A 13551-nucleotide genomic window follows, 5' to 3' on the forward strand; every position below is an offset into this window, starting at 1 on the left:
CAAATGATAATCATATAATTTTTTCAATGTTATTCAGAAATGATTGGCATATTCGGTACTTCCTATGTGTGACTTTTTCGTTTTTCTGTGCACTACTAAATTATCATTTGTATGCATTGTTCAATATTGTACTATTCAACCAAATGCAATTTTGGTGCATGCAAGCAATACTGTTGGTGTAAATTGCCCTTGATGCATGTGCGAGAGACAACAATCGGTGTTGTATGTTAATTGATGTCAATTTAAGAGACATGTGGGGGTGTATTGGTAAGAAAAGCTAAGAGCAAGTTTAATAGTATAGCCAATTACTAGCTTCAAATCATTTATAGTCAATTTAGTAGCAAATTCGTACAATAGTTATCTATAAATATATATTAAACTATTAATATCTGGTCCCACCTGTCATACTAACGTTGCGTCTTGGAGTTTGTGTTGTAGCTGGCTACAAATCTATAGCCCACTGCTTATCTCTATCTTCTTTTATCTTCTCGATATGTGTTTATAGCTGGCTTATAGTCTATTATTGTACCTGCTCTAATAACTTTCTCGTAGTATATTTACTCCCACAACAAACCTGATGCATGCACCATCCCCACCATTTTCTAGCAAATAGTAAATCAAGGTATTGCATGTTGGTTATAAATACTTGTGTGCATGAATACATGCATCAATGTCCATTTAATGCACAAATAACGAATAGACTTAGGGCCTGTTTAGATCAATTTGTTGTGGCAATTTTTTTTGGCAAAAGTTTTGGTGGCAAAAGATTTGGCATTGAAGTTTTGTTAGTTGGTGTTTAGATACATGGTAAAGTTTTGCCATTTTACTAGTAAAGATAGAGAGAGCACGGCTCCCAACGTACTTTTTGGCAAAATTTGCTACTCTAGACTCCTAAATGATAAATGCTAAATTGCCAACTTTTGCTACTAGGTTTTGATCCATTTTGGCAAAAAGTGCTCAAAAACAGCAAAACTTTTGCTCTTTTGGAGGAACTAAACAGAGCCTTAATGAATGACCATAAAATAAATATGATGATTATTTAGAAATAACCTCAAAAATGTTATAAGATGATCATTTTGAAAGAGAGGGAGTCTCCCGGTCTCCTTCGCGCAAGTGAAAATAAAAACTTTGGATGGAAATGGTTTAAATATGACATGGTGAAATGTAAGGACATATTAATGGTTGAAATATATATAAAAATATGTACTACGTTCGAGTATTTTGTAGTGCACTCTAAAATATTTGCGACTGTTGGCTTCTTTCTCATTCTCTTCCGGAGCAGCGCTCACTTGCTTGTTCATTAATGCGCAATCTTTCCGTAGGTGGAACAAGTCAACTGAAAATAACTGCTAGTACAACGTGAGTAGTACATCTTACCTGTGAATGCTCCAGGCTTTACTCGGGCTGTGCGCGCTAGCGGATGTTCCCAACCGGAACAGAGTGCAAAAAAACAGAGCGGTCTATTAGCACGTGATTAATTAAGTGTTAGCTAATTTCTTTTAAAAAATAAATTAATTTGATTTTTTAAGCAACTTTTGTATAGAAACATACAAAAGTTTTTGAAAAAAACGCACCGTTTAATAGTTTGAAAAGCGTGCGTGTGAAAAACGAGAGAGATGTGTTGGGAAAAGGGGATGCCGAACAAACCCTCAAAAACGATATTTGATTATACTTTTACTATAATATATATACTTGATATTTAATTTGTTACTATTTAGTATAATATAGTTAATATTTAATTTGTTACGATAATTTTTCTAAAACACAGTTCAAACACATATACACACTTTTTATTTCCAATAGCACTTCTGAATTGGGTTGTGTATATTCATTGTGGATATAGAGACTGGATTTTAATCCATTTTCTTAAAAAAAAGCACTTCTAAAAGACGAGTTGGCATATTTTAAAATTAACGAAGTCATTTTGGACACATCGTTGTCGATAATTGTCAGTTATCATTGAAATAATAATTAGTCACAAATACGAGCCTCATTTCAAGTCGGAACACACCCATAAATACATGAAGCAGCTCCTTTGAAGCGAGGTTAGAGAAAGTAACGTGAATCCTTGACAGGTGGGGTCCACTCCTATGGATCCACAAGTAAGAGAGGCACATCCATCTAAGAGCAAGTTTAATAGTATAGCCAATTATTAGCTCAAAATTATCTATAATCAATTTAATAGCCAATTCATATAATAGTTACCTATAAACATGTACTACAAAATTAATGTATGGTCGCACCTGTCATACACACATGTATCTTGCAGTCTGTGCTGAAGCTGGCTACAAATATGTAGCTCGTTGCTCTTATCTCCCATCTTTTATCTGCTTAAAATATGCTGTTGACCTGTTGTACATGCTCTAACGTACTTTAGAGGAGCCCCATCGCGGAAGTACAGGTTCCCAACTTTTACTCTCACATTTTTTACGTGCATACTTCCCAAGTTGTTAAATTGTGTGTTTTATACCAAAATTTTCCATAGAAAAAATGCTTTAAAATTTATATTAATCTTTTTTGTGTTTTTATAGCAAATACTTAATTAATCATGTACTAACCGAAAATTTCCTCTGAGTTTCATCGCTCTTAAATTTCTGTGTTTTTACTGCGATATAATCAAATGGGCATTTCTATTCCTTTATTTTCTCAATCTCAAGTTTTTAAGGAGCATGTGACATGATTGGTGAGATCCTATAAAATGGTAGTATTATTTATGCACCTGGATTCTAAAAGGAAAATAATTAAAACATAGGAGTTTCCCCTTTGAGAAGTCTAATCCACTCTTTCATCCCCTCTCTACTTCCTTTGTTTTCCTCGAGTAACTTCCAGTCATGTGCTTTGATTTGCTTGGAATCGTCCAAAGACATTACCTCAATTTTTCTTATGTTTTAAAATCCTGTGTATTCTAAAGAGAATGATGTTCGTTTAGGGCTATTGAAAAAAAGAGGAAAAATATAGGATTTTAACCGCTACTACAAGAGCAAAACAATGAGTTTCAAAACCTGACAAATCACATAGAAATGATAGTTTGATTAGACTGTAGAAAAAAAAACATAGAAATAAAATGAGATAGACTTGAAGAAATTTTCTAAGAGAATGGTTAGGCTCACTTTTCAATAAATTCTTTAAAAATGCGCATTCCAAAGGGAACAACATGTTTCAGTCATTTATTTTGAAGACCTTAATAGGAATTTTTCTAATAAAATTAAAATCCTCCGATTTTTCTATAAATCGAAGAAGACCTTCCTTTAAAAAAACCTTAATATATGCTTTTTAGTACGAGTACTCCCTCCATACTCGTATTAGAAGTCGTTTAGAACAATGTTTAAGTCAAACCTTAGAAATATATATCATGAATAACTCTCGAGTTCTTGAATTTGAAAATGTAAAAATTATATTAATATACATATATCATTTTTCAATAAATATTTTTATAGAAACCAAAAGTCAAAATTATGTTTTGGAGACCACGTCGCTGTGCAAAACGATTTTATGAGTACAGAGGGAATATTCCTGTATTTCCTTTTACAATTATGGAGTACGTTTCGAAACAAGTGGGCCATCTCAAACGAAACTGGTCGTATGTGCACATCACCCCAAAACCCTCAGAAAATTTGCGCACCGCCCACTCCACCAGTCCACTCCCGGCCCAAGAAAGCCATGCTCAGGCCAGTGTGCTCAAGAAAGGGGCGCGCAGCGAGCTCGCGACTACTCACTCTCAATCCTTTGGGAAATGGAGCTGCTCAGTGGCTCAGTGGCCGCAGCTCCGGGAAGCGGAGGCTACCGAGAGCAACCGGACCACGCCAAGAAGCACTAGCTAGTGTACTGCCTCCTCGATCTTGCTCTATCTACCACTAGCATCGAGCTTGCTTCGCTAGCTCCTGTATATTTAAGGCCGTAATAAGTGTAAACACAGCACCAATAGTCCAACACAGATACTAGTAGTAGTGTGGTAAAAGGGTGAACTGAAGACCAAGAGGCAAAGGCGCCTGTGAGGCTGTGACTGAGAAGGTAGGAGTAGGAGAAGAGAAGCTTTGGGCGCCGCCATGGATGCATACGAGGCGACCAAGGTGGTGTTCTCCCGGATCCAGGCGCTGGACCCTGACCACGCCGCCAAGATCATGGGCCTCCTGCTCATCCAGGACCACGGCGACAAGGAGATGATACGCCTCGCCTTCGGCCCCGAGGCGCTGCTCCACAGCGTCATGGCGCAGGCGCGCAAGGAGCTCGCCCTCCTGCCGCCGCCTCAGGCGGCGTCGTCGTCGCCCACCGTGCCGGCAGCCCACTCGCCGTTCCTGCTGTCGAGGCAGAACTCCGGCCGCTGCCCCGCGCCGTCGCCGTCGTCGTGGGCGCAGGCGCAGCCGTTCTCGAGGAGTAACAGCATGGGCAATGGCGGCGCCGCGGATGAGATGGTCGGCGCTGGGGAGGAGCTAATGAGCCCCTTGAACGGCGGGGGAGGCGCCGCGGCGAACGCCCCGCCCTTCTTTCCTCGGGGTGGGGACGCGCTCCTGGACGACTTCGAGCTGCAGGAGCAGCTCGCGTTCCTGCACGACGGAGCCGGGGGCGTGAACCCCGGGCATGCTCTCCAGGCGTTCGACGGAGCGGAGTGCCGGAGCCCCGGCCCCGGCGAGAGCGGCGGGATGCTCCCCTACGGCCTCGCCTGGGCCAACGGCGGCCCTGGGCACCGCCGCAGCGCGTCGGTGAACGAGCTCTGCCTCGGCGGCGACGGCTTCGGGTGGAAACCTTGCCTGTACTACGCGCGCGGGTTCTGCAAGAACGGCAGCACCTGCAGGTTCGTCCATGGCGGCCTCTCCGACGACGCCGCCATGGACGCAACCACCGCCGAACAGCAGCAGTGCCAGGATTTCCTCCTCCGCTCCAAGAGCCAGCGCCTCGGCCCCGCCGCCTTCCCGTTCACCCCCACAGGCTCTCTCCCTGCCTCGCCATCCGCCACCAGCAAGTGCCTCAGCCTCCTCCTGCAGCAGCAGCAGCAGCACAACGACAACCAAAGGTACTACCGCCTTCGCAACCTCCATGCGTTCTCCAAGCCAGAAGGCATTTCAAAGTTCCAAAACGTTTCTTGCTTGCGCGTGTGAAGAGCCGCCGCGGCCGCGCTGATGCTCGCCGGCGGCGACGAGGCGCACAAGTTCATGGGGCGGCCGCGCCTGGACCGCGTCGATTTCGCCAGCATGATGAACCCCGGGTCGCGCCAGATTTACCTCACCTTCCCGGCCGACAGCACGTTCCGCGAGGAGGACGTCTCCAACTACTTCAGGTATATAATGCGATGTTGCAATGATGCTTCTTCCTTCTTTCATGGCGGGCTCGGTAGGACGCGATCTGATTGGCATTTTTGCATTGCTGTTCTTGGCAACGCGCCGCGCTGCAGCATCTACGGGCCGGTGCACGACGTGCGCATCCCGTACCAGCAGAAGCGCATGTTCGGGTTCGTCACCTTCGTTTACCCGGAGACGGTGAAGCTGATCTTGGCCAAGGGCAACCCGCACTTCATCTGCGACGCCCGCGTGCTCGTCAAGCCCTACAAGGAGAAGGGCAAGGTCCCCGACAAGTACAGGTACGTTCGAAACGCGGCTTGAATGAAGAAATGCATGCGCGATTATGTTAAGCGCTCCAAATTAGTAGTAGTAGTATACTACTACGTTGCTTGTCACGACTGCTAGCCACCAACCTGCATGCATGTGAATTTGTTGTTCGTCGCTCCTCAGGAAGCAGCAGCAAGGCGATTTCTGCTGCATGTCGCCCACGGGGTTAGACGCCAGGGACCCCTTTGATTTTCACCAGCTCGGTATAAAAAGATTCAACCTTTACCTGCTCCTACCATTTGGACGCCCTGTTTGCCTGATGTTCAATGTTGCTTGCTAGAGCTGTAAGTTTTGATGGATGTTGGTTTGGTGTTCGTCAGGTGCAAGGATGCTGCAGCACTCCAACAGCGCGAACGAGCTAATGCTGCGGCGGAAGCTCGAGGAGCAGCAACAGGCGGCGGAGCTGCAGCAGGCTATTGATCTCCATAGCCGCCGCCTCATTGGCCTCCAGCTGCTCGACCTCAAGTCTTCTGCCGCTGTCCATGCGGCGGAGACGACAACAATGTCTCTGCCCACTCCGATCACCAATGCCTTCACCTCCGGCCAACCCGGTGCCACCACAATCGTCGAGTCACCGCCTAGCTCTAGTAAGCATAGATAGCATTGATCGAACTCGTTCTTTAGACGTCAATCAATCAAGTTCTCTTAACTTGCCAATATCCACTGTACATTGTCAGCTGGGCAACTGATGGCGAGCTGCGGCTCTCCATCGGAGGGGAAAGTTGTCAATGGTGGTAATAAGGCGGATTCTGCCGGTGAGGTTACCCGCAATGCCGATAGTGACCAAAGGTAGATTTTTACCATTATTGGCATTCTGCTTGCTCATGATTCTCAGACTAATGTCATTAACTCATGAACAACAAGCCTACAAATCTGCAATTATTCCGTGGCTGAAAGTTTGCTTCACCATTGTTTGTGCATGTATTTTGAGCAGTGGTGAGCACAACTTGCCAGACAGCCCGTTTGCTTCCTCTACCAAGTCGACCGCATTCTTTACCGCAACCGCTGCCACTGCCATTGGTAGCGAGGGAGATTTCACCACCGGTAGTAGCTGCAATATTGGTGGCAGTGCGGTCGGCAGCGCCAACCCTCTCCGGCCTCCCACATTGGACATACCTTCGCCAAGGACCTGCTTCTTCCCCATGCCCAGGTTTGGCCATGCCACTACTTTGAGCAGTTGATTACTACTTGATTGTACTGGTCATTTCGTGATCACTTGCGATTGGAATGATTCGATCAAATGCAATGAGCAGGCTGTCCGAGCACGGGGCGATCGGGATGTAAAGTAGTCCACAATGGAAGTGGCTGAAACCCTCTCCAGAAATCATAGTAAGCACTGCTTTATTCCCACTACGTTTCCCAATTATTAGGCTTCTACCCATCTAATTATGCTGCCATTTTTGCGTTCTTTCTTTTGGTGTTTATTTCTGTGCAGGAATACATGAAGCAAAGAAAGTGTTATCGGAATATAGGGGAAAAAAGGAGTGGAGTGTCAGCGTAGTTTTTAGGATGTTTAGCTCCCCTTTCTTTTCGTTTTTAAGCTTCTCTCACCTTTTAGTGGATAGCTCCATTAAACAACACGAGAAGAAGAAGATGCCATTAGCCCTTATGGAAGAAAAAGTGGCAGCATATGAAGTATTGTGATATACTACTATATATAATACTACTCTATATATATATAAATAATTTAGTGGTGCGCCTAATTATACTAGAGAATATAGTACTATGTGGCAGTTAGCAGTTATTTTGTTTACTACTGCCATCAGACAATTGATGTTGTTACCCAGTTCTTCCATGTATAACAACTACTCGTATATTATACTGATTCTGTGGTTAATCCTGGAGGCAAGTGCCTGCCACACGTTCACATGTTTAGCAACAGTACTACCTGCAAGCTGTAAGAGTGTCATATGTGGACAGCAGGACAGGGGTAGCCCAGAAACTGACGAAGGGCACATGGCCATTGCAGTGGTCTCTGAAGCTTTTTACTGGCCGCAAGGTCCTACTTGGCCGTGCGGTTACATCAGGTGATTATGGTGAGATAACAGATCAGTGTCTCCCACTTACCCCCCACTGTTTTGCTTAAACTCAACATGTGGTTGTTAAACTCAACCTGTGATTGTTATAGTACGACATTACGACATTACTGTGAATAGATGCTATTCCCACTACAGCAAAACAGGCAACTAGAGACGACTAAAATACTACGGGTCATCAAACCGTTGCTACTAAACTATCCCAACGTACGTGCGAGAAATCCCCCCTCACCTAGAGTCGGATAAAAGAGACGGAGAGATAAACCGTGGCTACCTCCCCACTTAACTGCACCCACCATCATAATATCCTTTAAAATTATTAATTAATCGGATAATCACTATTTATTTTTGGAACTGCTCGGTACAATCGTTGGTCTATCGAAACCCTCGACGGAGTCGCACGCCGCCGCGCGCCCGCTCCAGATCGCCGGTGTGCCTCCTCCACCACCATCGCGCGCCACCGCTGACCACCGCCGCTCCGGTCCTACACTCTCGCTTCTCCTTTCTGGCCGTTGCTGCCTATCGCCACTGCGCTGCCACTCCATTGCAGCCACCACGGCGCGGTTCAGATCTTGCGAGTCGCTAGGTAGATGAACACGTGGGGAGCAGATTTGTGGAGGGATGAGACTCTGATTTTTGGCTGATTCAGAGTATGATCCCCTGATTGGCTGATTGAAAGTGCTAGCACGACGGATTGACCTACCGTGAGGAATCAGATCGAGTTGCACAGCTTCATCAAAGAAAAGGTAATTTCATTGTTCTCCCTTTCTATTGAGAATCCACATAGGTATACATTGGTTTAGGACGATTCGTGATGAACATCTGGTTTGGTGTGCTTTGGTAGTTTTAATTTGCATTCATTGGGACTGTGGTTAGAGGCCATTGTTCTTAATGATCTTTCTTTCCTGAAAAGTTAGGTATGTTGTTCAAGGTTGTCAACATTACTGCATTCAATGTAAATCTAGTTTCGGGAAAATGAACTGAATCCCTTAATTTCTTAAGTTCAAAAAGGGCACAACAGATATACACATATATATATTGACTTTGATTGCTTTCATATGCTTCCTACCTTAATGCAGGGTTTCTGTTAGCAGACTAGCTAGAGGGATGGCTTTTGCTGCTATTTGACACATATGCGATTATCAATTCTCAGGAACTTCAGTTACTGCTGAAGCACCTCCATGTTACTACTAGCAAGGTGAGGTTGATTAATTCCCAATAAAATATTATGCATATATGATTGCTAACTTACATGTTGCCTTATCATGAGAAATGATATCAACTCTGCACTTGTTGTCAATATATATTTTGTTTCACTGTATATCCAATGCAGGACATTATTAATCATGTTTCACTATTCTTTTGCTTTTCCTTAGCAGATCAAAAGACGATTTCTTTTGTAGACTTCACTACAAGCTGAACCTGGAAACTCCGTGATATACTTGATGATTGAAAGGCATATTCCTTTGCATCCATGGTGCTTCTTGTATGACATAATTTTTTTTTCATAGATTCTCTCACAAACTCTGATCGAGTGATCTACTTTCAGTTTCAGATGTTCAGATAAACCATGGAGTTAACTTGATCTATTATTCACATGATTCATAGTCCATCCCGTGTTGTTTTGCGCGGTAAGTCTTGTCATTATTTTGTTGACAGAATATTTTATCAATAGCTTCCTTCACAATCTCTACTCTAGTCCACTTTCACTATTTATTTTTTTTTCACATTGTAAAGTTACATTGTATAGCAGGTTCTTGTGTGAAGATGATGATTAACGGGTGCATGAAGATGATGATTAACGAAATAACAGTTCAATCAATCTGGAGCAATAGAGAGTATACTTCAATTAGATGGAGAAGTCCAAGTTATGTATTTGTTTATGATATTGTAACTGAAATTGTACATTTTTTTTCCAGAAGTTCACCTTTTCATGTAAGATGTAAATTACCATTCAGTGAGTGAAATGTGTGATTTTTCGACAAGTCCCTCCCTGTTTTTTTATTTATAATGCTAAAGTGTGATGCAGTCTGATGTTCTCCAAATAAAATTGTGGATGCCAGAATTGAGGAGGTTTGTTTCTGTATCTAAGAAATTTATATGTAGAGACGGTCCGAAGCCGTGTCTAGTGTATTTATTATGATATTTCTACAAAATATGGAAAATATATGTAGAGACGGTTTTTCCGTCTCTATGGACCGTCTCTACCTAGTAGACATGGCTAGCAAAACCGTCTCTTGTTTATTGAGACGGGAGCAATGGCAACGCCTCAGAGACGGTTCACAGGGCCGTCTCTAGTACACCTAGAGACGGGCAAAACCGTCTCTACAAGAGAAGAAAACCGTCTCTACACAGGGCCGTCTCTAGTACACCTAGAGACGGGCAAAACCGTCTCTACAAGAGAAGAAAACCGTCTCTACATCCTGTTTCTGCTGTAGTGTCCTTCTCATTTTAAGTAAAGACATGGGATTCTGTGTACAATATTTTACTGTCCGTCTTATTTAAATTTTTATATAATTAGTATTTTTATTGATATTAGATGATAAAACATGAATAATACATTTATTTTTAAAATTTTTTAAAATTTTTTTAAATAAGACAGACGATCAAATGTTAAACATGGAAACTCATGACTCACGACTGTATTTAAAATGAGATGGGATGGAGAGAGTATTACTACAATGGAGTAGTACTTTGGTTCTTAATATTATGCTTTATTTGTATCCATTTTGTTGGAATGAGCTCAGAACTCAAGAAGAGCTTTTTGTTACTAGTACAAGAATAGCAGTGCTAAGAATATTTATATTTGTTGTGGACGGGGGAATAATAAATTTTACGATGAATATATAGTTTGGTGATAATTTTCGAAAATAAATGTTTTTTTGTGCAAAATTTTAGGCAATGAAAGTTTCTTTCTGCAAAATTGAACGCTATACCTTTCTTTTTTTTTTGTCTGAAGTCCCTACTCTTTACTGAGCTGCAGAGAACTACAGTTATTCTTCATCATGCTGAGGTTTGGTGAAATCTTGAAAGCAAGCTGACTTGGATCAAAGATAGGCATGTCTTTTGGGGTGTGCAGAAAGAACCAAGGAAAAAAAAACAGGAGCCAGACCAAAGTATCCGATCTATTTTTCGTTATTTCGGTCGTGTTCCTCAGGTACCTGAGCAAACCGATTATTACGGCCAAACTTAAGTCCACCTTCGCTACGACAGGTCACAGGAGAGTCCAGCAGACTCAAGTTCCCATTAAGGGCTCCTTTATTCAAAGGATTGGTATAGGATCTTTTAGGATTCACAATCCTATGGATTATTTCTTATGGAGGCCTTTGATTCATAGGAAATGAAAGAAAACATTCCTAAGGATTGCATCCCTTTAGTTCATTTTCACAGGAAAAAAAGAAAGAGGTCTGACCTCTTTGGAAAAGAAATCCTGTGTTTTTTCCTATAGCACTATCAAAGGGCACATTTCATTTTTTCCTATGTTTTTTATTCCCACGGGATTGAAGAATCATACTACTTCAATTCCTATGTTTTTCCTATCCTGCGAATGAAAGGGGCCCTAAGTAGGGATGGCAATAGATCAAGTTTGGTTCGGGTGGAGTAAGAATATACCCAACCCAAGACGACAAAGTTCTCGCCCACCCATGCCCAATGCTTTCATCGTAAAATAAAATCCATGTCAATACCCGTCATGTATCGGGTATCCATGGATTTTTCAACAACATGATGTGATATATCAATTGATACATATATATCTAAACTATCACAATTAGACATCTATGTTTACTCAATAAGTATAATCACAAAGTATTAAATACGGACCAAAATCCATAAATTCTACAATTACAAATTATTTCATCACCAAGAAAAAAAAAGACAAATGACTAAGCTAGAGTGATATATGACTTTGTTGCACTTACACAGCTAGTATGTTTTAGTTAGTATTGACACTTTAAAAAAAAATCATGTATGAATAGAAATATTTGGGTACACATGCCCATACCCATCGGGTGTGGTACCAGCGAATGCCCGCACCCACGGGTAAAATTGCCATCCCCTACACTAGAGTCTGCCTACGCGGGAGTGTTCGGTCAAGTTAGCTAAGACTGGATACACCGTCATATCGGTTAACCAATTGTCGGTTCAAGAAATCTTATTGACCGAAATTATGAAGATTGAGATATCGGGTCTGAATCTTCAGAGAAGATCGAGTACATGCCATGTAATCATATTTTCTTTGCCTGTAACCAAGAAGGTAAATGGGCATTGTGATGCTTGTTGACATTGAGATAGACAAAACACCAAAGCACTACAACGTGTGGATTGCAATTAGATCAACTCGTAACGCTTCTTGAGAAAACCGATTACGGATTACCCTGTTTTGGAAACCAGAGTACCTGTTCTCACATAATCGTCTTGAAGACCTACGAACCCCCGCTCAGGAGGAACCCCGTTAGGGTAGGTGCACCTAGGCTTGCTCTAGAATCGGCAGGGCACCTAGAGTGTCTTCAATTGCTATAGAGACGAAGGTAGAATATTAATTAGGGTTTGGAAATGTAAAAGGCAAAGAAATAAAGAGATAAAATGTTTCTCATACCATAAAGTTTTCCTTTGAATATCCAAAACCGGACCATACAATTTGGATCAAGCTCCTCCACCTTCAAAAGCATTTGGCTTTGTCACTGATATACTGATATGTGGACCCGATAAACCTTGGACTTATATATCAATGATAAAGATATGGTATCTTTGAAAATAGAGGATCTAACAGGGAAAAGGGAGTATCCGATTTTATGAGCCGGTTCTAGCTTCTAGGGGTCAACAATGCTCTACCACTAGGCACTAGCAATTTCTCTTTCTCACCTCCTTGACTCATAAACCATTCTACCCAATTAATCCATTTTGCTTATCCACTCTGTACTGGGAAAGGTACTAGCGTGAAGCTGTCTGTGTGATGCTGCGTTTGCCTTGCATATGCGCACAGGAGTTGACCGGTGTTTCCGTCGTCCGTATACATGTTTCTCGCACGCACAGCAAAAGCTTCTGCTTGGCTTTACGGCTGTTGGTACAGCGTACGTGTAGCTTTCCCCGGTTTGAAAAAGCCAGTACCTGTGTGGGTCTCACGGCTCGCCATGCCCATGTGGCCCTTTGCAGTGCGTCCCCAAGATTTTATACATGGGTACTATACTATTACCACACAGCTAGCATGGTGGCTGATATGTGGGCCCCACCGCTCTCGGGCCCACCTGTCAGTGACCATGTCATGGTGACTTTACGTCCTAGCAAACCATAGCGATTGCTTATACTACCACATGCATGGCACTGTACAGTCTGTTGTCTGTACTCTTTTTTTTTTTTTTTTTTTTACTTTTACTACTATTTGCTTTATCTTTTCTTTTCTGATAACAAAACGCACAATGCTATTGAATGTCAATCACCAATGACGGGTAATTAGATAATGGGGTAGCGGTAGCACTAGGAACTGCAGTACTATCACACAGTGCTTCGCTTTGCTGCCTCGTTTATATTATAGTCTTATAGATGGTCAAATTTTACAGGATTTTTCTCCGAAATTAAACTATGGGCCCCTTCTTAAAACGTTTGATTGAAAAAAATATTAAAAAATAGGAAAAAACAAAGGAATAAAATACGAGCATACGTGCAACATAGATGATTGAAAAACACATAAATTTTGTAATGATAAATGATTATTGAATAAATTGGGTTACTTATCTACTTATATCCATATAACCCACCCTAATTGAATAGACAAGTGACCAAGAGCTACTATTGCTGTCTGGGAAGCTTGTGAAAGCTGTAGCTGCTTTCAGAATCGAAAACCCCCAAATAGTCTTAGTTTTTCATTTAGGCCTTGTTCGGTTGGGCCGTTTCCGGCTGGGATCGGGGCCCAA

At 42.4% G+C, this 13551-nt stretch overlaps 1 protein-coding gene across 1 annotated transcript; it reads left to right on the top strand.

Annotated features, from left to right (window-relative positions):
- The first annotated feature begins 3685 nt into the window (after window positions 1-3685).
- LOC4332723 (zinc finger CCCH domain-containing protein 23-like) lies at window positions 3686-7468 on the top strand. The gene is made up of 9 exons (NM_001417647.1): window positions 3686-5011; window positions 5099-5275; window positions 5390-5575; window positions 5727-5806; window positions 5924-6190; window positions 6281-6392; window positions 6538-6753; window positions 6857-6932; window positions 7039-7468. Exons 1-8 carry the CDS (start codon window positions 4047-4049, stop codon window positions 6885-6887), a joined length of 2034 nt encoding a protein of 677 aa, NP_001404576.1. The 5' UTR covers window positions 3686-4046; the 3' UTR covers window positions 6888-6932; window positions 7039-7468.
- The last annotated feature ends 6083 nt before the right edge of the window (window positions 7469-13551 follow it).

This window comes from Oryza sativa, chromosome 3 (genome assembly GCF_034140825.1).
Source record: "Oryza sativa Japonica Group chromosome 3, ASM3414082v1".
Classification (NCBI taxonomy): Eukaryota; Viridiplantae; Streptophyta; class Magnoliopsida; order Poales; family Poaceae; genus Oryza; species Oryza sativa.